This window comes from Arvicola amphibius, chromosome 9 (genome assembly GCF_903992535.2).
Source record: "Arvicola amphibius chromosome 9, mArvAmp1.2, whole genome shotgun sequence".
NCBI classification, from domain to species: domain Eukaryota; kingdom Metazoa; phylum Chordata; class Mammalia; order Rodentia; family Cricetidae; genus Arvicola; species Arvicola amphibius.
In genome coordinates, this window is record NC_052055.2 from 103,283,464 (window position 1) to 103,311,022 (window position 27,559).

A 27,559-nucleotide genomic window follows, 5' to 3' on the forward strand; every position below is an offset into this window, starting at 1 on the left:
AAGAAACTGCCCCCGATTCGAGAGCCTCAGCAAGCCTCCCCCACAGCCATCGAGACACCCTGGGCTCAAATGCAGCAGTGTAGATTAGGGAGGAGCATGAGACTGGAGTAGAGACCTTTGCTTCCCATTCCTGCTCTGCCGCTAACTCACATAGGACCTGTGTGGCCCATGACACGCACCACAGCTTCGTCTGTGAACACACACTGTAATCTGAGGGCGTTCAGAAGCTGGGAGGAACATTTCGGGATGCTGGTCCGAAGACGCATCCTCAGGATCCTCCCCTCTGCTGAGCGCTTCCTAGGATCCGGCCCAGCCCTGTGTGTGTAGCCCCTGAGGATTTCCAAACACTGCCCCCTGAGAGGAGCACAGCTCCAGCCTGGCAGCTGGGGACATGAGCGGTGAGAGGCGGAGCACAGCTACTTCCAGCATCTACATCCCTGTCTTTTGCTTGTTGCCCAGATGATCGCTTCCGGCTCCTTCACCTCTTTCACGGAACTGGCTCTATGCGTGTCCACTGAGCAGAGCGACCTCTCTGTCCACTCTGATCATAGGTATCTTCACAGTGCAGAGACAGTGGGACTTTTCACACACAGAGACAATGCAGAAACCCTCCTCCCTCGCGCATGTGTAGAACTGGCCGAAGCCCCCTCGAGCGTGTGTAGATCTAGTCTTCTGCGCGAAGCATCTGGAATGTCTCAGGAGGCAGCTCAGCCCACCGTGATCTCAGGCAGAACACAAGCCCAGGACTTTCAGGAACGAGTCGTGCAGAGGACCTGGATGAAGGATTGCCCTTCTTGCTAACGGAGGGAACATTAAAGTCTCCAAAGGCTGCCATCCTCAAACCTCAGGGCCGCGAGAAATCAGAGCAGACAGACTTTCTACTTCCTGGTCACTAGAGAGCCCTTTTGTTACGAAACGCCAACAGTTCAGATGACAGTTGAGGTTTAAACTTTCTGTTTCATTTCTTTAAAGATCTATTTTTACTTGTCCCGGGGGAGGAGCTATGCCATGTGTGTGGGTACCATAGAGGACAGAAGGGGATATCAGATCCCCTGGCTCTCCTTACACTTTATAAGGTCACAGAGGTCTCTGTGGATGATTGTGGTGTGTGAACAGAGTCAAAACCAGTCTGGGGTTGATCCCCCCACACACACACACACAAAGTCATAAACACACACAGTCATACTGTCAAGACAAAGGAGAGCACATGTCAGGGCTTGCACATGTGGCTTTTCTAGGAGAGCATCTGTACAGCAAGCACCAAGCCCTAAGTTCCATCTCCAGTACTGCATAAAGCAGAAGCAACGGCGTACACCCCAATACTAGGGAAGTAGAGGTAGGAGGGTCAGAACTTCAAGGTCATTCTCAGACACATATGGAACTCGAAGCCAGCCCAGAATAAGGAAAACTCTGTCTCAAAATGAAAGAAAAAGCCAGGTGCTCATGCTTTTAATCCCAGCACTCAAGAGGCAGAGGTAGGTAAGTTCAAGGCTAAGCTGGTCTACATAGTGAGTTCCAAGCCAGCCAGAGCTTCATAATGAAACCCTGTCTGAGAGAAAGAGAGAGAGAGAGGGGAGAGAGAAAGAGAGAGAGAGAGAGAGAGAGAGAGATCTATACACAAGGAAAAATATCTATACACAAAAAGTATAATACATCATTCCATTATAATGAGATGTGTTATACGTGTCACTGCTCATAATGCATCATTCCATTATTATGAGACGTGTTTAACACACTGATGTCTCTGTAAAAATAGACAAGTAAACTCAGAAAGACTCAACAGGAAATACTGAGCTGTCGTTGGCTGGGGACCGACTGCCAAGGCTGTGAGCTTTCCTTCTGTGGCCCTGACCATGTTCTAACTCCCTGTTGCAATGGCAACCACGGACCAGTCTATTCAACCCATGCACCGGATAGTATGTGAACCACATCTCTGTAAGCTTGGTTACAACAGAGCAAGGCCCTGGCATGGCCCAGGCCCCGTGTCGTTCCAGTTCCAAGCCGTAAGTACTATCGTCTCAGAGCAATGGAACATCCAGAGACTGTGGGGACAGCCCCAGCAGTCTGCAAGGGAGCCTGAGGTACGGAGCAGGAGACCCCTTTGGTAGCTGTCGGCCTTGGCTGTGCCCTGGACTCACTCAGGCAAAGACTCATACACTGGTCACAAGCAAACCAAGCCGGACTCTAGAAGGGAGCTCAACCACCAGAGGCTAAAAGCTCCCCACTCACCTCGGTGGGGCAATATTATACAGGCCACATATTTCTGCATTGTATTGGCAGCCAGGCCCTCAGGCTACAGTCACACCTGAGGTGGTCACAAAACACTTACAGAACTTTACCTAGGGGCCGGGAAGATAGATCAGATGGGAAGGTACCTGCGAACAAGCGTGAAGTCCTGAGTTTGAAAGCCCAGAACCCAAAGAAAGCCACACATAGTAGCTCTTGCCTATAATCCCAGCATTCCTACGGCAGGATGGAGGACAGGGACAGGAGAATCCTTCAAAGCGCAGGGCCATTCAGCAAGCAAAAGACCCCACCTCAAAATGAGGTGGAAAGATCCAGAAGGGTGGCTTGGCCAGGGAAAACACTTGTTATATAAGCCCTGATGACCCAACTTCAATGCCCAGATCCCACATAAAGATGGAAGGAGAGAACCTCTAAGCCTCACAAGCTCACCATGACACACCCCTCTCCCATCATACACACACTAAGAGTCAATAAAAAACAGGGTCTGAGCAAGATGTCTGAGCAGGTAAAGACAACAATTTGCATGTGATTCCCATGAAACAGGAGGTGATGGAGAGGATTTACCCTAACTTAGCTCCCTGGGGCCACCTGGTGGCCAGACTTGTGAATAACTGCTTCTAGCTTCTGGCTCCAGCAGGGACCCTGAGATGGGGCTCCTGATCCACGGTCTCTTCCCCATGAGTGGCAAGCAACCTCTTAGTCTGAACTTTTCCCCAGGCTTACCCCACACGCCTAACCTTCCTCCACACAGGGGCTGACCCTCTGACCCAGTCAGGGTCTAACCCCCATGGCCCCAAATCAAGGCTGTTCTGGATCATTCTGGTCATGAGTCCCCAGCTTGAGGCTGAACAAGTGGCCAGACAGACCCAGGCAGAAGCTGCCCTGAAATCACCCAGGCATGGTATATGCTGCCACCTCTTGGTACCATGCGGCACTGCACCTACCCAGCTTCCAGGCTGAGAAGCAGGATCCCTGGCCACGTGACCAACCCAGTTCCCACACTACCGAGTCCATCACCTGCCCAGCCCTCAAGTCCTATGACAGGCAGAGAAGGGGGACCAAGGCAGACTCGAGGGCATATTCTTTCCAAATATTGAAAGCCCCAGATTCACACATTAAATCTGAAGACCACTCTAAAAGACCCTATCTTTACTACTTATTGAGTTATTAAAGAATAATTTGGGAGGACTGGCAATAAGGCTCAGAGGATAAAAGCGACTGCCACCAAGGCTGACCACCTCAATCCTTTCTCCAGGGCCCCACAACGTGGAAGGAGAGAACCTGCTCCTACAAGGTCTCCCCGACCCCCACACTCATGCTGTGGGCACACAAGTAAAATATGTAAAATAAAATAATATTTAACTGAGTAGATTTAGAAAAAAAAAACTAAGTGGGGACCAGACCCATACCCCAGGCAGTGTAAACAAACCTGTCCTGGGGGTATAGCAGCCACACCATGCAGTACGGAACATTGTCCCTGCCATCTGTCAGTCATATTGCCACCTGCCTGCCTGATTCTGCTTGTCTTCTGGGACCCTTGGATCACACACTAGAATCGTGTCCCACCCCACAGGGGTCTCAAGTGTTCCTCTTTACTTGGCCCCTCACAGCAGGCTTCTAACGTGTATGTTATCCCAGGTCAGGTGGGAGCAGCTTGGGGCTGCTGACATTTGTGTTTCCAGGTTCACACTCCCTTCTAAGAGGTGGGAAAGTGACCATAAAGGGCGGGGGTAGAGGACCACTGGACCTGCATCACCGACCTCATCCTCACCCCCACCGCGTGAGCCACAGCCCATGCTGCAGAGCCAGGAGCCTCGCGGGATGGGGCTCACCTGTCTGTAGGTGCAGATAATGATCTCCCGAAGGTGGTAGTGCATCGGCGTCATGGTCTCACTGACGGTGTCCAGGGCAGCATCCACCTCCTTCTTCACATGGTGGCCATCGGGCAGCAGTTGGACCACCTCCATCACCACCTGGGGCCAGAGGAGGGGTGAGTGGACGGAAAGCCAGGGGGATACTCAGCCCTGCACCCTCAGGCTTGGGGCAGTAAGGGGATGTGGTATCGCTCAGGTCACACATCTGTGTTTTTTTCATTCATATGCAAGATTCTGTGAGTTGTTCTGAGGGTCTACACATGTACATTTCAATGCATATATATGTGCTGAGTATGTGTGATGCGTGTGAACATATGTGATATATGATTGCATGTGTGTACAGATGCATGGACCTGTGCACATATGGAGGCCACTGGAGGATGTTGAGTGCCCTGCTCTCTCCACCTCATTACTTTGAGACAGGGTCTCTCACTGAACCTGGGCCTAGGCTGGCTGCCAGCAAGGCCCTCGGACGCTCTTCTCTCTGCCCCGTGCTGTGCTGAGGTCACATGCGCACATAGCCATGCCTGGTTTTTATGTTATGTAGTTCCAACCTGACTGTTGGAACTCAGGTCCTCATGCTTGTACAAAGCGCCCTTGCACCCACCATTCTTAACGTATATATCAAAAAGTCTAAGAAGCTAAAAAAAAAAAAAAATCTAAGAAGCCGAATGTATTCATCTTTTTTTGTTCATTTCATTGACTTTCTATCCTTAAGAGAACATCAAGGGATCAAGGGTCTGAAGAGACAGTTCAGCTGGTAAAGAACTTGCTGCTCAAGACTGAAGACCAGAGTTCTATACCAAGCATAAAAAGGCAGGCAGAGCGGCACATGCCTGTATCTTTAGCGATAACAGAGGAAAGGGAGCAGAGACAAGTAAATCCCTGGGGCTCATCAATCAGCTAGTCTAGCTGAACTAGAGAGCCCCAGGCCAGGGAGACTGTGTCTCAAATATTAATAATAATAATAATAATAATTAGTAGTAGTAGTAGCCAGTTCATGAGGGATTTTTAAAAGAGGATACCGGGGTAAAGAAAGGGCTCAGCCGTGAAGAGCTTATACTGCTCCTATAGAGGACCTGAGATTAGTGCCTCAGATGCCTTACAACAGCCTGTAACTCCAGTTCCAGGGAACCCAGCGCCCTCTTCTGGCCTCTAAGAGCACCTGCACTAATGTAGACAAACCCTCACAACAGGTACACATAATTAAAAATAAAACCCTTTGCCAAGCATAGTAGTGCATAACTTAAGTCCCAGCACTCAGGAGGCAGAGGCAGACAGATCTCTGTGTATTCAAGAACAACCTGGTCTACAGAGTGAATTCCAGAACAGCTGAGCTACATAGCAAGACCCTGTCCAAAACAAACACACACAAAAAAACAAAACAAAAAAAAAAAACACTTTTAAAAAAGTGGGTATCAAATACTAAACCTCCAAACTGTCATATCACCTCTGCCTGTCACAGTCACAGTTTAATGAAACAGACACGAATCCTCAATCTTTCACAGCACATTAACAGCAGGCCTGGGAAAGCCAGGCTCCTACAGCATAAGACACACATGATGCTGACAAGGAGGGTCCGAGAGATGACAGGAGAGCTGGGGAGATGATGGGAGAGCCGAGAGCCGGTGGGAGAGTCGGGGAAGATGGTGGGAGAGCTGGGGAGACAGTGGGAGAGGAGAGACGATGGGAGAGTCAGGGAGATGGTGGGAAAGCTGGGGAGATGGTGGGAGAGTCGGGGAGATGGTGGGAAAGGTGGGGAGACAGTGGGAGAGAAGGAGAGACGATGGGAGAGTCGGGGAGATGGTGGGAAAGCTGGGGAGATGGTGGGAGAGTCGGGGAGATGTGGGAAAGGTGGGGAGATGGTGGGAGAGTTGGGGAAATAGTGGGAGCGCTGGGGGAAATATGGAAAAGCCAGGTAGATGATGGGAGAGCTAGATAGACAATGGGGGAGCCAGGGAGATAACGGAAGAGCCAGAGAGACAAATGAGAGATGATGAAACAGCTGGGGAGACAATGGGAGAGCCAGGGAGATGATAGGAGTTGGGAAGACAATGCCAGTAAACCACAGGAAGCACTAATGGTTTGAAATGCTCAGAGTTAATCAAAAGCACAGGTAAAGTTCCTTATGAAGCTTTATCTTGTATCTTTATTTTTTAACTGTTGGACAAGCATTTTTACCCACTAAACCATCTAACTGCCCCAGCCCCCTGCTGGCTTTTTGAGACAGGATCTTACATGTTCCAAGCAGTCCTCAAACTCGCTAGGGAGCAGAGAATGACCTTGAACTCCTGATCCTCCTGCCTGTATCACTCAAATGTTGGATTACAGGCATGAGTCACCACTCCCACTCAGGATGCAATGCTGGGCTTAAGCCCAGGACTTCAGATATGCTCAACATGCACTCTATCTTATTTACTGCAGTGGTAAGGATCCAGTCCAGGGCCTCGAACATGCCAGGCAAACTCTTCACCACTGAGCTACACTTATTTATTTGAAACAAGGTTTCACTGTGTAGCCCTAGCTCACCTGAAAGTTTCTATGTAGACTAGACAGGTCTGGAACTTGATTTCTGTTAGAGAAAGAATCTAAGCATTTACCATAAAAGAAAGAAGTTGTCTAAAGAGGAGCACGTCCAAAGGCCTGGAGGCACTTGTGATTAGCAGTCTTGACCTCTCAAGCAGAGCTCAGGGCAGTAGGACTGCCAGCAGGACAAGTAGCAAGCATGTGGCACAGTTACCAGGTAGACAGGAACTAATTTAATGCCAGCCACTGGTCAGCTATAGGTCAAGTGTGCAAAATGGTATCACGGTCTGATACAACACATGGCGTGTGGCAGGTGCACGGTCTGATACAACACATGGCGTGTGGCAGGTGCACGGTCTGATACGACACATGGCGTGTGGCAGGTGCACGGTCTGATACGACACATGGCGTGTGGCAGGTGCACGGTCTGATACGACACATGGCGTGTGGCAGGTGCATGATACACACACGATGACTGGATCTGAAATGTTAATGGCTGCCCGGCCAGGGGCTCTGAGCTGAAGCAGGGAGATGGACAGAATAGGCTGCGGCCCTGCATGGGGCCACAACCACAGCTTAGTCTCAAGAAACTATTAGGTAGTTACCAACAACACCATGAGGAACCGAGCGCCCTGGCCAGGTAGGGAAGGGTCCAGCACCCATCCATTATGGCCATTTGAAGAAGCTCAAGAAACAGACTGTTCTGAGCCACAGTCTGTCCATCTGGGAAGCAGAAAGCCAGCCCCACCCCCATGACGCTGTCAGCAGAAAACTCCAGTCTGCATAGCACCCCCAGATTCCCAGGGGGCATACCCACCTGAAATTCGCCCTTGGTGAACTTGGCATCAGGCACGCTCACTAGTTCCTCCTCGCCCACCTCAGGGCAGCCCTGAGGGATGACAGAGCTGGATGGAGCACCCCCACCTTCTACCCTTTCCCCACCCCCAGAATCCCTGCTGGAAGGATCCCAGGACTACATCAGGCATGACCTCTGCCCCTCCACACTAGCTACAGCCAGTCCCCACCCTTGCCTGGGATTATGTCTGACCTCACTTGGAAGGCCACACCTACCCCAATGTGCCAGCAGGTCAGCACGGCCACCACCATGGCAGTCGTGGTCCGGCTCTGGCCACTAAGGCAGCTGAAGACAAAGCCTGTGCCTGGGTCCTTGGCGAGAGCAGCCCGCAGGGCCTCAAGCAGTCGGTCAAAGTCCTGAAGTGACAAGATCACAGCCTGAGTCCAGGGGTGTCATCGACTGACCAGACTTACATTGGTGACCTCCATCCGTGTGTTAACCCTGGTTTTCTGCTCCCATGTGCCCCATCATACACATAACCTTGTCCATGTGCACACACAGCTCACTAGGTTACACACAAGACCACATGTATGTAAAAAGCTGTGTTCTTGTGTATGTGCCCATCCCAGGCACCCAGGACTGGGCATATGAGCAGATACAACACACTTCTGGGACTCTGCCAATCCTCCACCCGACGGGTCACACACAGGTGTTTTCTAGCCTGGTACCCAGTCTCTCTGCCTGAGAACCATTCGAACACTTAGAGAGCAGCCACCAGGGGGCAGCACTCCACCGGCTGTGAGCCCACAGAGAGCTGGGCAAAAGCAACAGCCGTGACACCATCACAGCGACATCCACAGGTTGCATGTGCCAGACACACACAGCCTACAGACGTACCAGCACCTGAAAGACAAACCACACAGACGGCTGCAAACATACATCTGTCACATGAACACCACCTCAGTCACACAGCCGGATTCCACAGGGTTTCCTCCATGAGTGCCCCTCCTCACCCATGGATGCACCATCTCCACACAGCCCACAAACACAAGACAGATGCCATGAACTCCGTGGGAAACTACACCCCACACCACCAGGGCACCGTTCATCATATATCCCTCCAACAGGCACATGAGCAGACTCCCTCCCCTGTAACACATGGTACACATGCCTGCAACATATGATGTACACACTGGTCCCACCACACAAAGCATATGCAGGTAGGATACACACGAAATGGGTACATGAGCGTGCATGCACGCACACGTTCGCATACACAAAGATGGGAACATGCTTCTGAGGCCACATGTGGACCCCATTAGACAATCCCCTGGCCCCATTATGGAGTTGAGCTGCTTTTCCCAGGCCAAGGAAGAAGAAGAGACATCTGGTCCCCAGAGGTCTGGCCCCTCACCTCCTCCCGGGGGGCGCAGAAGTCTGGCATAGGAATGCGGTGGTAGGTAAGGCCAAGGCAGGTCCCCTGGTGCTGGCTGAAGACCTCCTGAGTGGTCAGGCACTTCTGGAACCTGGGGGTGGTAGGGTTCTTCGTGTTGGGAGCAGGAGCACTCAGGTGGGCCTTCAGCTGGGTCTCAAGGGCCTGGACAGGAGTAGGACATGGGGTAGAGGCCACTGAGACGGGCCAGAGAGGCAGGAACCTGCTGAAGCCATGACTAGTGCTGGCTTGCCAACCTCAGGGCAGAACCACCCCAGAGGCAGAAAAGCCACAGGAGAATGGGTACATGGAAACACGGGAATAGGAGGCCTGGACCAGCAGATGCCCGAATCATCTGCTCCTGGGCCCCAGCTCCTTCATCTACACAAGAGGAGTGCAGGGCCCTCTGGTCTCTCCCTCATCCCCCTTCTCTCCTCCCAAGTGCCACCTATGCAGATCGTGCAAAAAGCCAGAAACCCTACCTCCAGCTGCTCAGGGGCCAGGGTCGGTCCAGGTGGCCAGAGGCTGTGTATGTGCCCATCACACTCCAGTACAACCTCCTCCCTCAGGTTGATCCAGACCACCTGCCGTAGTTTCCTCTTGGCATCAGACAGGTAGGCCAGGATGCCACCTAGGGCCTGGGGGACGAAGGGCTGTCAGGGCCAGCGCTAGCCTTTCCCCCATCCCCATGTTTGGACCTGGGCCTGGGAGCGGCGGGCACCTTGGCACTGGGTTGGGCGGTGCCATAGATAGGCATGCGAGGTACACGCCGGAAGTTGGCCACATCCATCTCTCTGACAGTGCTGAGCTCATCCGGGGAAACAAGATCATCAGCTTCCTGTAGGGAGGACAGCAAACCAACCAACAGTGACCAACCAGATCCAGCCTCAGTGGGCAAGTGTGGGGTGGGAACAGCATTCTACTGGGTGCACGGCATGCATGGCTGGACACCTGCAGCCTTCTTAGTGCCCTGGCAGGGACGTGATGACGGGTACCCCCAGAGAAATCTAGCTCAGACATCTTACAGTTCAGTGTGACTCTGTGTCAAAACCCTGGGCTTTGAGACGAAGAAGAAGGAGCTAGAACACTAGCCAGAACATGGCGCCTGAACATGGCACATTCTGCTCACAGGAGGAGCCTACCAGCTCCCTGGCCATACTTCCCCAGCCCTCTGGGAACCTAGAACTCCTTGGTCCAGCCCACTCCACAGATACACAGCCACTTACCAGGGAGCCCTTGGCGATCAGGTCCTCAGGGGCCATGGGCCCCACTGAACTCAGCAGCACGGGCAGACGGTACAGCTCAGGGTGGATACACAGCCATCGACCGAAACTGAGGGCAAAGGCCAGGGGGTACTGCAGCCCGAGGCCAAGAGAGATGGGGCGTTGAGGGATGTGGGGTCATCTTGAACTCTCCCCGCCTAACCATGGAAAAGGGAGCCCCAAAAAGTATTGTGATCCAGGGGGAGAATAAGTAGGTGAGGGAGGAAGAGGATGGTTGCTCCCCTGACCAAGATAGTCTAGGCCTGGGCTTGGAAGGGAAAGGGGACATGGGGATGGGGGCAGAAACAACATTCACCTGGACCCCTTCTTGCCCCTCCCAACCTTCCTCAGGGACCAACACACACAACACCACTCTATTCCCCATCCCATGGGGTCCCTGTTGCTGGGGTGGGAGGACTGGCGCTCTCTCAGCCCCACCTGCTCATGCAGATAGTAGTTAAATAGGATCAGGTAGAAGTACAGCTCCAAGCTCCGCAGCGCCCTCTGCTGGGCAGCATGCTGGCTACCACTTTCCTAAGGATAGACGGGGGAGGGAGAAATGAGGCATTAAACATGGAGCTGGGTATAGAAGAGTAGAAGATTTCAGGAGGCACTCTCTAGCTCCATGACAGTTCTGCCAGGCTGGATGTCCTTCCACGTGTCTATCGCATTAGCTGTGGTCTATCTAGTACTGAACTCTGTGGTGACCACACTGGGAAAGGATGGCTCTGGTGCAGTTGCTGCCTCCCCAGGCTGGTTCCCAGCCCTGGGAGAGGGGACAAGGATGAGGAGTAGAGAACAGAACTCCCCATGCCATGTTCCATTTCTCCTGTGTCGAAAAGATGGCGCAAACCTTTTTTTCCTTTCTTGAGGGAGGCCCTCCATTAAGAACCAGGAACACAAGCCGGGGGGTGGGGGTGGCGCACACCTTTAGTCCCAGCACTTGGGAGGCGGAAGCAGGCAGATATCTGTGAGGTCAAGGCCAGCCTGGTCTATAGAGTGAGTTCCAGGACAGCTAGGGCTACAGAGAGAAACCCTGTCCCGAAAACTAAAAAAGAACATACACACACACACACAGAGATGTGACATTCCTGGGGCCTACTGCTACCCCTAATTCACAGGCAGGAAACAGAAATTCCAAGCAACAGAGCAACTTCCTCCTAGTCACCCAGCTGACAAGTGACAGGACTCCCTCTCCCCTGACTCGGGTTCTACCTCCCCCAGGCATTGGGGTATCCGAAAGAGCCCATGAGTTCCACCTCCTGACCCTCAAACGTCACCAGCCAGGTCAGTAACCTAGAAAGCAAGTGAGATCTGAATCAAATTGGCCTGAAAAAAGAGTCAGCGCCTACGGTAAGGCTGGACCCTACCCCTATCTCTGGGAATCTGCACCTCCAGGGTCTAACCAGCTTTTTCTATAGAAAGCTAGAGCGAGTAGGCTAGATGGGCAGCGTGGGGGTGGGGGCTCAGTCTCACCCCTCTAGGTTGCCATGGCAGCGTGATAGCTCTGCCAGTGACATATGAGTCAACCATAAGACGATGCCAGGGAGACAGAGATGGAGCATGAGCCCTGGGCTCTGAGCCAAGTTCTGATGACCCTTGACCCCTGGTCTAGACTAGGGGATATTGCTGGGCTCTGATGACCTCCTCTCCCTCCCCTCCGCCCCCGCAGAGGCAAGAGGGGAATCCAGATACTGTTAAAGAGAGATAAAGCTGCTCCAGACAAAAGCAATTACAGGACAGGGTCCTGAAGCTTCTCGTGTGTCAACAACTGGGGCCTGTCTGGTGACAGTGGCAGGTGACATTTAGCCCATGCATTTTCCCTCGCATGACCCCAGTTGTCCTACCAGCTAATTTTCATCACTTGCCCCACTTCACAAAGAGGGCAATGAAGGCTGAAGGCACAGAGCAGATGCCCAAGTCCCCACCTCTGTAAGTGGCACCAGGACCATGACCAGGCAGATGGATCGGGAGACCCCACTTCTACTCAACAAGCCAACACAGGTTGACCTGGCCACCAGTTTACGTGAGAGCCATTAAAAATCTTCCCAATGATAAAATGCAAGGATTCACATTAAAACTAGGGGGTAACTGCGTAGAGAATCGCAAACACAGTTAAAGAGCATGCTCAGGCAGCGACCAGTGTGAGGTGCCACCACTTCTCCTGTTTCTAATTCCTCAGTTTTCCCATCACGGAAACACAGCTCTCAAGGACTTTTTTTTTTTTTTTAAGTGTTAAAGAAGGAAAAAATTGTAAGGGCTTAGATTCTTTCCATACACTGAACACAAACACTGTCGGTCCCCTTTTCTCCCCGGAACCAGGGACGGGGCTGCAAGCCAGCCCAGCCCTGCTCCTGAAGCTGCCGGATGGACACAGTGCGCTCTTCCCAGGGAAGCTCCAGTCATTTCCTATGTAGGAAGAGCCCCTGTATGAATCCCCAAAGTACCCCGGAGGCTCCTGAAGTAAAGGCTGGGTCCTGGGGTGACACTGTGGGAAGGTGACAGGTTCCTGAAGGGGCAGGGACTGGCAATAGCTCTTTAGGTCACTAGAGATGTGCTCTAAAAGGGGTCTGCGGGATGCTGGCTGCCTCTTCCTATCTTTTTGTTCCCTGGCTGTGATGTGAAAAGTGTCCCACCATAATGTGCTGGCCAGAAGAACAGAGCCACAGGCGCTGCCTCTCCCCTCCCTCTCTCCCTTCCCCCCTCCCCCCTTCTCCCTACCCCTTCTCTCTTGGCTGACCTGAAACACACCATCCAGCCCAGGCTGCCCTTGAACTCAGTCCCCCTGCCTCAGCAGCAGTGTGGGATCACCAGCCTGCCCTGCTCCTGGCTAGCCTGCCCTGCTCCTGGCTAGCCTGCCCTGCTCCTGGCCAGCCTGCCCTGCTCCTGGCCAGCCTGCCCTGCTCCTGACCAGCCTGCCCTGCTCCTGGCCAGCCTGCCCTGCTCCTGGCCAGCCTGCCCTGCTCCTGGCCAGCCTGCCCTGCTCCTGGCCAGCCTGCCCTGCTCCTGGCTAGCCTGCCCTGCTCCTGGCTACCCTGCACCGCTCCTGGCTAGCCTGCCCTGCTCCTGGCTAGCCTGCCCTGCTCCTGGCTAGCCTGCACCGCTCCTGGCTACCCTGCCCTGCTCCTGGCCAGCCTGCCCTGCTCCTGGCCAGCCTGCCCTGCTCCTGGCCAGCCTGCCCTGCTCCTGGCCAGCCTGCCCTGCTCCTGGCCAGCCTGCCCTGCCCCTGGCCAGCCTGCACCGTTCCTGGCTAGCCTGCCCTGCTCCTGGCTAGCCTGCCCTGCTCCTGGCTAGCCTGCCCTGTTCCTGGCTAGCCTGCCCTGCTCCTGGCTAGCCTGCCCTGCTCCTGGCTAGCCTGCCCTGCTCCTTTACGAGCTGACTGTCTCAGCCTCAAGCTCTTCATCACTCTCACATAAAGCTGACTAAAGTGATGAGCTGGGAAACATCCGTGTCCAGAGGTCTCAGCAGGCCCCTCTGTCCGTGCTGTTTATTCTGCAGCCAAGAGACCTGCTCAGAAAAAATAAACTTCCTCTTCCTCAGCCTTCCCGCTGGTCCAGCTGCCCACCCCACCCCCTCCAGAAACCACTGAGAAACGGCAGTGAAAACTCCCAGTCCCAAGCAGAGTCCAGCATGCTCCTCGTCGCCTCACCTGCGTGGGGCTCTCTGGCCCGATGCTCTCCAGCTTCTTCTGGTTCCTTAGGACCTCTTCCTTCAGGTCGTGCAGCTCTGCACAGGCAGTGACCGCTCGGTCCACCTAGGGCCAGAACAGGGGGACAGAGAATGGGGGAGGACGGTTACAGAGAAGGGGTGTAAGGGAGGAAGAGACCCCACACACACTCCAGTGACAGGAGCGACCACCCCGCTACCCGCGCTGTCCTGGCCCAGCCCCTTGCTCACCTCCTCTACCATCTTCCTTCCCTGGGGCACCATGTGAATGAAGTCTTGGATCACCTGAAACTGCTCCATGGGCAGGGGTTTGGTCAACAAGGAGGCAGCCCTGACAAGGTGAGAGTCAGGAGTGTGATGAGGGACAACCACGCAACCCTCTGTTACCCGTCAGCCACTGGGAAGCATCAGATTACAGGCTCCTTCTGAATTTCATCGGGGGGAATGAAGGCTCAGAAGGGTCCAGTGCCTCTCCAGGGCACCAAGCAAATCTGTGGCAAATGAAGCAACCATGGCTTTGCACTCTCCTCTCCTGGCCTCCCAACCCCTGCCACTCACTCTGGCTGGGAGGTGGTTCTACTGCAGTGGAACAGCACGAGGGTACCCAGGACCATGCCCACGTTGGTCCTGCCCACACCTGACTGGCAGCTGAACAGGAGAGCAGGGGGAGGCCCGTGGTTATCTCGGAGCCGCAGAAGGCCGGGGGTCTCCTGCAGGAGGGAATGTGAACAACCGTCAGGCAAGAGTGTGATGGGAAAGCCCTGAGGCTGAGGCCCCAGTCAGGCTCATGACATCTGCAGCAAGCCAGGGTTAGAAAAGTAGCGCAGCCTCTGATGTCAAGCCTGCGGCCAGATCTGATCCATCTGCTCCCAGGGCCTCAGGTCCTGCCCCTGCCCAGCCTCAGGGGAACTCAGAGAACAGGCCAGGAATCTCATGGGGTCTGGAATAGGAGCTACTCTCAGGGTCCCAGGCCCTATGTGTTGACCTGATGCCCCTCCCCATGTAATATAAATGTCCCAAAATGGGATGGGACAGAAAGCCCCCCCCCATACCCAGTAAATCAGCAAACAAGCCTGTGGGACAAGAATCTCGAGCTTGACTGAAAAAGGGAAGAAGGAGGTCTAGAGAGGAGGAAAGGTCTCCCGCACCACACAGCGAGTGCACAGCCATGGCTAGAACCAGGACCTCCAGGCATCAGCTTTAGAGAATTGCAGCACGTGTACTCAGGTGCACGTGTGCACACAGACACATGTACACACACTGCAGAAGGATGCATCTATGCACACGTAAGGACGCAGACGCCACCCCACACCCCAACATATTGGACCCTATATACATCATAGATGGAACCTTCCACAGAGATAGCCAGAGGTCACATCCACCCTGAGCATCTCCATGGAGACCAACGAGTGACACCTGTTCCTACCTACCACTCCCAGAAGTCCCCTCAGTCCCACTTACCCGGAGGACACTGACAAAGGCATCGAACTGGGCTTCCAGGGGGGCCCCTTGCTCTGGCAGGGGGAGACGATGATACCTGCCGGAGGAGAACAACCCATGAGCCAGGCAATGACCTTGGGGAGCAGCTCGAGTCCTCACCCCCAAGCACAGGCCTGATGTGCAGATGGGGAAACTGAGGTAGCAGCTGGAGAGCCAGCCCAGAGAGGACATCAGCTCCAGATACCTGTAGGTGGGCTGCAGGAACAGCGGCCGCTTATACACTTCCTCGGTCACGTGCACATCATCCTCACCTCGGATGGTCACGGTGTGCGGCTCCCCACGCAGGTCCTCTGTGTTGTGGTACACATGGTACGTGTTCTCTCTCAGCTGGGCAAAGTCGTGGATCTAGAGCGAGATGCAAGAATCAGAGGGATATGACCTGAGCTCCCTAGGCCTCCCTGACTGTCCCAGCTCTGGGGACTAGGCCACACAGAGGCTACACACAGCCTTCTTGTCCTTCAAGAGGGAGCCACGTGGCCAGAGGCACTCTGCCCTGCCTACAGGGATCAGGCCTGAAGGCAGCCAGACCTGCGTGGACTGATCATGACCACCATGGAGGTCAGCCGGAGCGCTCTGCACCTGGCTACTGCACCTGCTCTGCCCACGGAGCAGTGGAAATGCGCTAAGCCACCTGGACGGGATGAGGCTCAGTCAGCTGAAGCAGAAGTAATTGAGGCAGGGAGAGGCTAGCCCCGCCAAGGCCTGGACTTCCCCATATCCATCTATCTCTAAAGCACAGTGACCCCTACGTTCCTCTCATACACCTCTCTGGGGTGTCAATCATCTCAGAGCCCCCACCAAGACTCGGTTGGGAGAGAAGAGGTGGCCCCGAAATCTCAGAGACAGGCCCAACAAGCGACTCCATAGTGCCGCACATGACCAGTGAGTAGCCCAACTTCAGCCTTGGGTCTCCTACCCTAGATCTCTCCTTACCAGACCAGACCCCTCCCTACACCAGGACTGGGGAATGAAGGAGGAACGTGGTGAGAGAGGGACAGAAATAGGCCAGCTTGGAACAAGAGGTCAACGGTGCAGCCAGCCACTCACCAAAGCAGGGCACGAAAGCTGAGGAGTGGGGGCCAGCGAAGGCTAAGTGGCTCCCACACCCAGAATGCTTTTAGGGGCATGTCTGGAGAGCAGACTGGAGTCTCCGCTCAGACTTCTGAGGCCAACGAGGGAGAAGGCTCTCATCACATGGCCACCCCACAGGCCCTCACCTCTTTCCGGATGGCCAGCTCCAGGCTCTCAGCCTTGACCCCCGGCCCAGGACCCCTGAGGTTCTCATGAAGGCTCTCCTTGTCTCGAGGTGTGTAAGACACGAAGTCCTCCTCGGCACGCAAGAACAGCACAGGCTCCTCCCGCACACAGAAGATGATACACTCCTGTCGAGAGAAGCCATTGCCCACCTGTGCTGCACGGATATCAGTCCCCTGTCCACCTCTAGGCCTTTGCCCAGATAGTTCCTCCCTCATCAGGGGTGGAGCACCAGACCAGTCCCTTCAACAGTAATAAACTGAATGGATTCCTGAAGTTCTGTCTAATTGCCACCTGTCTGCTAATTCCCCTCAATCAGCAGGAACCCATTCTCCTCTCAGAGCGACTGTCTTTTCAGTCTCTCCCAGCAAGTTCTGCCGCATTTTAACCTATTAACATGCCAGTAGGCCTGTCTTTTCTCTCTGAGCGGACTACACATCACCCAGGCTGCATCACATTCTGGCTCTTTCCACAGGCCCACGATACCTAGCACAGAGTCCTGGGTAAACCAGTTGTCTGCTAAAGACCGGCTGAAGAAAGGCTAGAACGCTCTCCACCAAGCAGTCAGCCATTGGCTGAGCTACATACAGCAGAGCCATCGCCAGGGTCAAGCTGGAAAGACAGGACCTATGTGCGCGTGCGCGCGCGCACACACACACACACACACACACACACACACACACACACACACACACACACACACACACACACCATTCTTGTTCACTCTGACACTCAGCCTCATCCCAGGCCAATACAGTCACTGACAGCTGAAGAATCTAGGATTGGAACAGCCCATTGGCCTTCTCCCCCCTCCTTCAGGCAGGTGAGAGAAAGCATTTGAAAGCAGGTGCTTGGGGTCTAATTGCCCGGGTCTGAGCCTTCAAGTGCTGCACAAGAGCTGTGTGACCTTAAACAAGCCACTTTCTCCCTCAGGACCTCAGTTTCCTGATCTGTAAAATGGGCCCCTTCCTCAGAAAGTTGACAGATGCCGGGCGGTGGTGGCGCACGCCTTTAATCCCAGCACTCGGGAGGCAGAGGCAGACGGATCTCTGTGAGTTCGAGGCCAGCCTGGTCTACAAGAGCTAGTTCCAGGACAGGCTCCAAAGCCACAGAGAAACTCTGTCTCGAAAAAAACAACAACAACAAAAAAAGAAAGTTTACAGATTTAGGTGTCAGCCAAGACCATAGTGTGGCAGTCTCTGGAGTTGGAAAGTGGCTTTCTGGTCACCTCTCATTTCCTCCAAGGCTCTCAAGAGGCTTCTGACCTTGGACACCCTCCCCCCCCCCCAAAAAAAAGGACAATGCAATAAACACTCTCCAATTTCTGCCTGAAGGTCGAGGCCTAGCTAGCCCAGGCCACACTCCCTTCCCTAGCCCCAACTACGCCACTCCTGAGTCTCAGAAGTCACTTCTTGCCATCGAGGGCCAGCCTAGGACATAGCAAGCTCACCTTGTACCCGTCCTTCTGGAGTTTCTGCAGGACCCTCCTGAATCCTAAGAAGCTGGGCTGTCCCATGCCAAACACAGGGAGCCCACCCCGCACCTGCCGGAAGTTGGGAGCCCCACAGCTCCCCAAGGTTCCCAGCATGTCCATCTTCTCAGTGACGTCACGCACCAGGAAATAGCGTCCCTGGCAGAGAGAATCACAGCAAGTCAATCCGGGATGCAAGGGTTTCTCCTCATGAAGAACTCTCTCATGGGCTCTAGGGAACAGGGCGGGGGGATTGAGGAGGGAAGTGGTCCTGCTCTCAAGTTGCTTGCAGGTTCATGGGACAGATACCTGTGATGGCAAGGGTGTTTGGTTCAGATAAACAAAGAAGGCTTCGTATAGAAAGTGCCCTTGGGGTCAGCCAGGCCTTAAGGAAAGCAGATTGGAACTGCAAGCCAAAGCTGGCGCCAAAGAGGGTCTGTAGCTCCCCTGGAGGACGACAAGACACCCCAAGGCTGGTGGAAAGATGGTCATGTCTGGATTGAGCTGGAAGGTAACTAGGCCAGCTTCCCGCTAGAGTCCCACTAGGTGCAAGGACTCCAGACTTGGGTGAAATGACCCAGTGCCAACAGAAAAAGACTAGAATACTGGCTGGTCAAGAGTTCATTCCTGGGCAAACCAGAATGCTGGGTCATCTCCTGTGACCCCTGCCTGACCGATGAGGAGTGAGACCTGTATTCCCAGGCAAGCCAGAAACTCCCACAATGATTACGGCACAGCCAGGCAGCCACCCAGTATCTAGTCAGTCCTATACCGCTCTCACAGCTGCTCATGGGACAACAGTACCAGACAACAGATTTTAAAACAGTGCAGTCTGTGGACTTTTACCGCCTGAGATATGGAGGGGAGGGGAAGAAGCAAAAAGGAGCTAAACCCAATAAGTTCTAACACTCTAAATTCTAGAGTGTTTAACTCTTTCAGAGTCTAAAACAGTCGTTCTCAACCTATGGGTGGAGACCCCTTTGGCATGCCTCTATCTCCAAAAATATTTACATTACAATTCATAACAGTAGCAAAATTACAGTTCTGAAGTAGCAACAAAATCATTTTGTGGTTGGGGTCACCACAACGTCAGGAACTGTATTAAAGGGTCACAGCATTATGAAGGTAGAGAACCATTGGTCTAAAAGAAGATGGAGAACACCAGATGAGACAGGGAGGGGGAGTAGGAGCTAGAGTTGGGGGCCAGGACCCCTGAAGGGAGAGTGGGCTACATGAGTAGTAAGAAGAACTGAGAGGCTGCGGGCATGGCTCAGTGGTAGAATGTTCACCTAGAACCACCAGTATAAGGAGCTGCAGGCATGGCTCAGTGGTAGAATGTTCGCCTAGAACCACCAGTATAAGGAGCTGCAGGCATGGCTCAGTGGTAGAACGCTTGCCTAGAACCATCAGTGAGGGGCTGCGGGCATGGCTCAGAGGTAGAACGCTTGCCCAGAGTATGAATGTCCCTTGAGTTCCAAAGAAGGACTGAGAGACTGAGACAGAGTGAGAGAAGGTGGACGTGGAGAAGCAGCAGAGAAGGGGGTAAGTGGGTGGGGCGGGGTAGGTAGGGCTCCCTCACCTGCACTAGGTAGTGCTCAGGGGTGGCATCTGAGAGCCTGCCCATCCTGTAATGGGCCTTGAGCAGCTCATCATGGATCTGGAACTCCTCCTTGCAATTGTACCTGCCAGAGGCACAGTGAAAACTGAGTCAGACAACCTTTACTGGTCCCTTACGCTGTCACCAGAGCCTGCAGCAAAGCCATCTCACCCCCATCCAAGCAGCTGCCCTTCATCCTCACACACAAAACAGCAGAACTGAGACTGAGACCTGGGGCTACCCCCGTTGCAGACTACATTTCCCAGCCTCCCTTGCAGCTAGCTGCGTGCCTGGATTAAGCTCTGGCCAATGAGATGCCAGGGGGTGAGGCGGGGCAAATTCAGGCCACTCCCAAAGGGAATGCCTTCTAGTGTGCCTTGCTTTTTTCCCTGGCACAAGTAGAACAGTTGTCCGAAAAGACGGAGGCACACGCTGATGTGGTAAGACATTGGAGGAGCCTGGGTAGTCACAGTCTGCCATACCAGCCTGGACACCCAAATGAGCCTTGATTCGAGTATTCTGTATGGGCAATACTGTTAGGGTACAACCTGGACCCTGATTAAGACATTGCCATTGGATGACCCACCACTCAGGCTGCTAGTGGAACAGGCCCCACACCTCCAATCCTAGAGCCCAGGGCAGTTCAGCCCACAAGATCTAAGGGCAAGTCCCTCCCCTGGCTGTTTTCGGGTCTTCCGATTCATAGGACCTTATTATCACCCACAATAGGCCTGGACACACACCAGCTGCTTAAAGAAGCCCATAGTGATTTCTGTAGACAGCTAGGTAAAGGCACAATGACTAAGGCAGAGTGACTGGGGACTCAAGACACAAAGCCACGCCGCCATGGTACCAGTGCCCCAGACCTGCCTGCCAGAGCTCGGGCACTGGGCTAAGGGCTCCATACAAAACAGCTGCCTGCAGGAAAGTAGTGGGCAGAATGCGGCCCTGGCTCCTGCTCCGCCTCCACCTTGTTAACACTTCACAGTGGCACACCCTTTGCCTCCCTGAAACCCATTTTCCTATCTAACTCAGTTTTCCTATCTATCTATCTGCCGTGACCAGGGCTCTGCAAATCTTTCCCACAAAGGACCCAAAACAAACATTTCTGGCTTTGTGGGTCTTGCACCAGCCTGACAATCCTGCCACTGAAGCATTAGGTATCAGCAAGTGTTGTACAAGGAAACGGACCTAACAGTGGGCCAATAAAACTTTATTTACATCAACAGGTGTAGGGCCAGATTTGGTCTGCATGATGCAGTCAGCCGGTGCCTCTACTGGATGATCTGTAAGGTCCTTTCCACCTCAAACACTGCAACCCAAGGAGGGCTGCAAGCATGGCCCCTTCCTGCTGGGCATTTTCAAGTAGCCATAACGGAGCCACAACACCCAGTTCCACGTTTCCCGTCATCTCTGCTTATGTTGATGAGGAAACTGAGGTCCAGAGAAGGAAGAAGGAGGCAGAGCCCAGGCTCCAGACCTGCTTCTCCCAAGGCTGCCTTCAATGTCCAAATAGACTCTCTCCCTCCCTCTCCTCCTCTCCCCTCTCCTCCCCTTCCCTCCCCTCCCTCTCTCCCTCAGTCCCTCCCTCCCTCTCTCTCCATGGTCTCACTATGTAACCCTGGCTGTCCTGGAATTAACTATGCTGACCAGTCTGGCCTTGAATTTACAGAGACCAACTTGCCTCTGCCTCCCCAATGCTGGGATTAAAGGTGTGCGCACCACCACACCACCGAGCAACCCAAACTAACTTTCATGTCCATCGAGTCACTTTCCCCTGACATTTCTTTTCTGCCTTCATCCCAAACACAATAACTTACGGTAATTACTGCTCTTCTGCCAAGCCCCAGGGCTAATGGCCTGACCACTCCACCCATGGACTTCTTCACATAGAAGCCCATCTCCCAGGCCTCTGCCAAATCCATGTGTGGAACGTATTTAACACTTTGAGCCCCGTGTCCTTCTTCCTGCAATCCAGAAAGGCCTGGATATGAGGAAGCAGGGTGGAGTGCACAGGTATCAGGAGACAAACAAAGCTTCTGGTTCCCCAGGAGACACACCCAGGGTCCCTGCATTCTTCTGTCTCCAGCTCCCAGAAGTACCCACTCCTTCATCCACACACATATGTCCATCCTTCCCGGCCCTCCTGGATGCTGTGTGCCCAAGTTGCTGAAAACATGCTAACAACAGCAAACTTCTGCCCCCTCACTCAGTGTTCCTGAAGGCCCCAGCTGGAGCATGGAGAAGGAGCTCCCAGCTTTCCAGCCCAAAGCCCTGAAAAAAAACCAGCTACTGGGGTGCATTGTGATGCCCACCTTAAATCCCAGCACTCGGGAGACACAGGAAGGGGAGAGCTCTTTGTTCTTAAGGGCAGCCTGGTCTTCATGGCAAGTCCTAGGCCAGCTCAGGCTACATAGTGAGATTCTATCTTTAAAAAAAGAGGGGGGGTATAAAAAGGATGTTCCTAGTCAACTGAGTTAATGGGAGTTCACCAACTCCAGCTGGACTGAGAAGGAACAAGCATAGGTCCAAACTAGTTACTCTGAATGAGGCTGACAGTTGCATGGCTGGGGCAGACCAAGGGGCCACTGGCAGTGGCACCAGGATTTATCCCTACTGCATGTACTGGCTTTTGGGGAACCTATTCTCTTTGGATGAATACCTTGCTCAGTCTAGACATAGTAGTGAGGGCCTTGGACCTTCCCCAAAGCAATGTGCCTTACCCTCTCTGTGGAGTGGGTGGGGGGTGAAGTGGGGCAGTAAGTGGAGGGAATGGAAAAAGGGAGGGAGTAGGAACTTGGATTGGTATGTATAATGAAAAAAGATAGTTTGTTTTCTTTTTTAAAAAAAATAAAAATAAATAAAAAATAAGATATTCCTTTGGCCAGTCTTCCTTGCCCAGGCTTCTGGCACCATACACATAGGTAAGCAACACAGCCCCGGAGACTCACAAAAGACTCAGTCCTACGACCTCCTTGCTGTGTGATTCCAGAAATACTGCTTAACCTCTCTGGGTCAGACTTGGTGTTTTTATTTACAAAACTGGAAGCAGTCTGTAAGCATTAAGGGCATGCAGGTCCCCCACTCCCCAAGGCCATGTCTTCCAGGAACACGACCCCACGTTCCCAGATACTCACGTGATCACGACGGGGGCCACCTTATTGGGGATGATGGACTTGGCCTTGCTGTTGTGCAAGCTTGTGGTGTGAAAGGACTGCACACTGAGCGAATGCCTTCCATCCATGGTACTGCTGCCCTGCAGGCCCTCTAAGGAGGAGCCAGCCGAGACTGTCTGCTGGGCTGTGCTTGCCGTTGTACCCATAGTCTGCCGGCGGCCTCAGGACCCCAGATCTGCAGGGAAGATGGCACACAGCTCATAGGGGCAGGAAACCCAGGAAGAGGCAATCCCCACCGTGGCTGCAGACACAGACTCTCGGGGGCACCTGCCTTTATGCCTCCTCTGCAGGCTTCAGGGACTGCTAAGAAGTGCTGGAGAGATGGCTCAGAGGTTGAGAGCACTGGCTGCTCTCCCAGAGGACCCAGGTTCAATTCCCTGAACCCACAGAGCAGCTCACAACTATCTAACTACAATCCCAGGGGACTATACACCCTCTTCTGGCTTCTATAGGCATCATACACACCAGTGGCACACAGACACATACATGTAGGCTAAATACCCATGTTCATACATAAAAATAAATAAAATTTTTTAAAAAAATTAAACATGTTCAGGGAAATAATTTCTTTAAAAAACAAAGGACTGAGGGGCTACTCAGCCATAGAGCACCTATCACGGGGTGACATGGGGTACACTCAGGAAAGGATAGCTGTCCACAGAGGTGACGGTGGTTCAGGACTTCTAGGCTCAGAGAGTATGAAATAAAGATGGGCAGAGAAGGCTGGGATGGGAATGAGCTGCAGGGTCCACATGTGGCCCCCGCACCAAGGCCATACTCACTTCCTTTGTGCCATTGCGCTAAGGCAGACACACAGGAAGACATTCTACCCATGAGTTTCCTAGAATGAGGCCAGAGACATCCAAACTAGGTGAGCTGCCATCGGATAAAACGCTGAAAGAGAACAGCAGCCACAGAACCTAACATCCGATCAGCATCATCACCCTGTGGGAGAGGGGGCAGCGCTTCCACACCCACAGAAAGCCAGGCATCCCGGATTCGAAGGAAACGGGTCTTGCCAGCCTGAGGTTAAAGTTCAAGGCCTACGGCTGAAGATCTGGAAGGTGGCGTAAGGCTCGGGGTCAGCTAGGAAGAAGAGGCTGGGTGTCCCACAGAGAGCGGCAGACGCAGCAGAGGGGATCATGGGAGTTTGTAAGAACTCCGTGGCCACAGGCACCACATATGGCACAGGTATTACTATGGGTGGGGGGATCCTGGTAGCTCCCCACGCCCTTTTACACTTGGGAGACAGCCCACCATGTAGCCTAAAACATGGTAACTCGCCCAGCTACAAATCATGGGTACTGTCTGCTCTGACCAAACACTCCTCCTGCGCCTCAGCACCCAGCGATGTAAACGGTGGGGTGATGGGGTCAGCACAAAGGAGGGCAAGTCAGTCCAGTTTCTAGACCCGACTTAGAGCTCACAGCGCCCACAGACTATCCCTATGCCTCCCAATACTGTAAACAGGGGATCCTTCCCCAGAGCCATCTCTTGTCTGGAGACTCAGAGAGAAACTGACCATCTCCTCTGCCCTTCTAGAACCTTCTCCAGCTACTCACAGTTCTTATCCCATACAGAAAAGGCCCCCTCTTTTCTTCAGTCTCGGCATCCTTGGAAGCTCCCAAGAGCCTCATGACAGTCCCGGTGACTGCCCCACACCTGTGTTTAAGAGACCATCTCCCTGGCTCTTGACACACGGCTCGATCCTCCACCCAACAAAGACACAAAGAATGAACCTTTATATTCTCACAGAGGAAATCAGGTGGCTCACAAAGCGGGGATGCTCCGTGGACCCCAGCTGATGGGCCACAGGGAGAGAACGCTCTCTCTTCTTCACCGGCCCCTCCAGCTGCCAGGCTCCACACTGAAGTTTCCCAGGCCTCCTCCCAGCAGCCTGGGCCAAAGGAATGTGAGTGGAAACAGCTCCAAGAAAGGAACACATAGGAAAGGAGGGAAGCGGGCACGAATCCACTGCCGGCCACAGCTGCCACAGGCCAAGTCCAGGCCCATTCCCACAGGACAGGCTGCCTCTACCCCTCCTTGCCTTGGACTCAAAGACAATGACAGGCCCCAGCTGGTAGCCTGCAAGGACAGGCAGCAGATATTGCAGATATGCACAGCTGGCAGAACAAGCAACTAGGGTAGGTAGCATCCTGTGAAAACTGATCGGACCTTTAGAATGGGTAGACATCCTATTACACAGAGGATCCGGAGGTTGCTAAGGTCGGTGGTACTGATAATCAGACCACTGCTGACGACCACGGTCAGCATGGCAGCTCTGTGAGTGGGCTCCCAAGACTCATCTTGGAGTTGGAGAATCAGAGCGTGGGTATGAAGCAAATCTGTTGAGGCAATCCACTAGCACAGGTGGGTAAACAACCTGCTGTATGTCAGGTTCACAAAATACCTGGGATAATCAACTCCAGGACAGGTTCAATCTGGTCTACAGATCCGGCGGTTTCAGTCAACGGTGGGTTGGCACCATTGTTTCTGGGCCAGTGGAGCGGCAGAAGCACACGGTGGAGGGGTGCCAACAGGTGGCTCTCCTGACAGCCAGGAACTGGTCATATTTTACCTGTTTAATCTTGATCTACCAAAGAGATGCTAAACCCCACGGCTCATAAAGTTTACACACACACACACACACACACACACACACACACACACACACTGCTTAAAGACGGGCAAGAGACATGAGGACGTGAACGCATCCAAACAAGCACACAAGATGACGCCACTCACTCATCTTCGGCGGCAAATTTTCAAAGCCTAAATAACCAAGGCCCTGAAATTCCCAGGCTCTCACACAGCAGGCCAAGTGAAGTCCTGTGGCTACTTCAAAAAACAGTTCCGTCATTTTGTTTGTTTGATTGATATTTATCTATTGGACAAGGTCTTGTTATGTAGCGCTGGCTGGCCAGGAACTCAGTATGTAGTCCAAGAGAACTCACGGTCATCTCCTACCTCAGCCTTGCCCCGTCGAGCACTGAGATGAAAATCATGAGCCATCACAAGCCTTGGTCCTGAAGTTTCAGACCAAGGCAAGCACATGACCACCACATGACTCAACATTCCCACTTAACAGGCTCTCCCAGAGAACAAGGCCGAAGGATGGCTCCTCATAGCCTCAGGATTCACACGGCCAGTGTCTGAGACCACACCACTACTAACACCCATCAGCTGATGACCGTGGAACCAAATACTGAAGATCTGTGCCACGGGGACGCATTCAACAGCAGTGACAAAGCGCAGGGCACGTTGCCACAACAGAGTCACAAACATCATACAACAAAGAGAAACAAGCATGCCCCAAAGACCAACTTTGGTTACCTCATGGCAGCGCATGACAATCTAGAAAAGACAAGGGCAGAATCTTAACGAAGGCAGGGTGTAGGGGCTAGAAGCTGCATGGGGAGCTCAGTTGGCACCTTTGAGGACAGAGCAGTCCTGGTTTGTCCAGAACAGCGCCTGGGCCAGCAGACATCAGTAAAGCAAACTGAGCCATCTTGATTAGTGAGCACTATGCACCAAGTCCCTGCAACCAGGGGCCAGGATGGAGGGTGTCCCTCCCACAACACGCTCCCCAACGTGCTACCCCACAGATGCCCAGCTCCTGCAGGAAGGCTCCCCAACTGCACTCACGCCTCTGTCTCTCAACTCCCACAGCCTCTGCAGAGCGTCACAGAAGTTGCTTCTCACCATTCAAACAGGAGCCAGCCCGCATCTTCCCTGACTCAGGATCAGCTGCCTGGTTCAAAGGAGCAGAAGACCACACTGCTCCCAGAAGGAAGCAGCTCAGAGCAGACATCCATCACTGCCTACCCTGCCGGGCTGGCCACTGACATGGATAGCCAAGGCTAGCATCCGGCGACAAGCAGACACAAAACACTGGAGCCTCACTTCAACATCAACAGTGCAAATCAGGGCTCGGATTTTCCTTTTTACTTGTGTATTGCTGTTAAAGTCCCCACACCTAACCTGGTTCCTTCAGGAATTTTTTTTTTTAAGTGTAATTACGTTAAGAGTGTCAAGTGTAATTACTGTAAGTGTAATTGCGGTGTTTCAAGGCTGGGTACAGGTCATGGCGCCTCCCTACTGCACCAGCTCCTCCAGCTCTGAGTCCAGCCAGGACCGTCCCCCTGTGGAAGGCCACTACTACAGCCCTGTGGGCTTTCCACTGACCAACAAGGAGGCCTAGAAGGTCCCATACAGAGCAACAATGGAGCAGGCAAAGAGGGGCTCCCCAGGTGACTCAGTTTAGTAACGGGGAGTATCCTGTCTGTCCTGCACCTGGAATTCCCCACTTGTGTCCCATAGATGCTCTCCCCCACCTCTTCCTCTGTAAAACCAGGACGGTATCCACTGGAAACTAAATGAAACCTTCCGAGGGTTAGGAAGGAGAAAACTCCTTTACTACCTCCTAACTTGACTCATTTTATTTTGTTTTTGTTAGGTTTTTTTTTTTATGGTTTGTGGAGTTGAACCTAGAGCTTTGTGAAAATTCTGGGTTCCATCCCCAACCCTGTATAAACCAGGTATGCGCCGGGCAGTGGTGGTACACACCTTTAATCCTAGCATTCGGGCGACAGAGGCAGGCGGAGCTGACTCTCAACTCTGTGAGTTTGAGACCAGCCTGGCCTACACAGCTAGTTCCAGGATGGCCAAGACTACACAGAGACACTCTGTCTCGAACCACCCCCTCCTCAAAAAAAACAAAAAACAAAAAACAAAAAAACAGACATGGTGAGACACCTG

General features: G+C 53.2%; 1 protein-coding gene across 4 annotated transcripts in view; it reads right to left on the minus strand.

The window, feature by feature from the left end:
* The window catches only part of Pald1 (phosphatase domain containing paladin 1), a 62,425-nt gene that overhangs the window by 11,289 nt on the left and 23,577 nt on the right, over nucleotides 1-27,559 (minus strand). For 3 of the 4 annotated variants that reach the window (XM_038342438.1, XM_038342440.1, XM_038342437.1), the window contains exons 2-18: nucleotides 22,763-22,976; nucleotides 19,608-19,710; nucleotides 18,008-18,187; nucleotides 16,521-16,685; nucleotides 15,488-15,648; nucleotides 15,265-15,340; nucleotides 14,362-14,513; nucleotides 14,035-14,134; nucleotides 13,787-13,891; nucleotides 10,576-10,671; nucleotides 10,102-10,230; nucleotides 9,597-9,713; nucleotides 9,358-9,513; nucleotides 8,858-9,040; nucleotides 7,719-7,859; nucleotides 7,465-7,536; nucleotides 4,080-4,220 (exon numbers count right to left, since the gene is read on the minus strand). In XM_038342438.1, the coding sequence (XP_038198366.1) occupies nucleotides 4,080-4,220; nucleotides 7,465-7,536; nucleotides 7,719-7,859; nucleotides 8,858-9,040; nucleotides 9,358-9,513; nucleotides 9,597-9,713; nucleotides 10,102-10,230; nucleotides 10,576-10,671; nucleotides 13,787-13,891; nucleotides 14,035-14,134; nucleotides 14,362-14,513; nucleotides 15,265-15,340; nucleotides 15,488-15,648; nucleotides 16,521-16,685; nucleotides 18,008-18,187; nucleotides 19,608-19,710; nucleotides 22,763-22,947 (2,262 nt within the window). In that variant the 5' untranslated portion in view covers nucleotides 22,948-22,976. The remainder of the gene's footprint in view (nucleotides 1-4,079; nucleotides 4,221-7,464; nucleotides 7,537-7,718; nucleotides 7,860-8,857; nucleotides 9,041-9,357; nucleotides 9,514-9,596; nucleotides 9,714-10,101; nucleotides 10,231-10,575; nucleotides 10,672-13,786; nucleotides 13,892-14,034; nucleotides 14,135-14,361; nucleotides 14,514-15,264; nucleotides 15,341-15,487; nucleotides 15,649-16,520; nucleotides 16,686-18,007; nucleotides 18,188-19,607; nucleotides 19,711-22,762; nucleotides 22,977-27,559) is intronic. The other variant, XM_038342439.1, reaches the window with a different exon arrangement.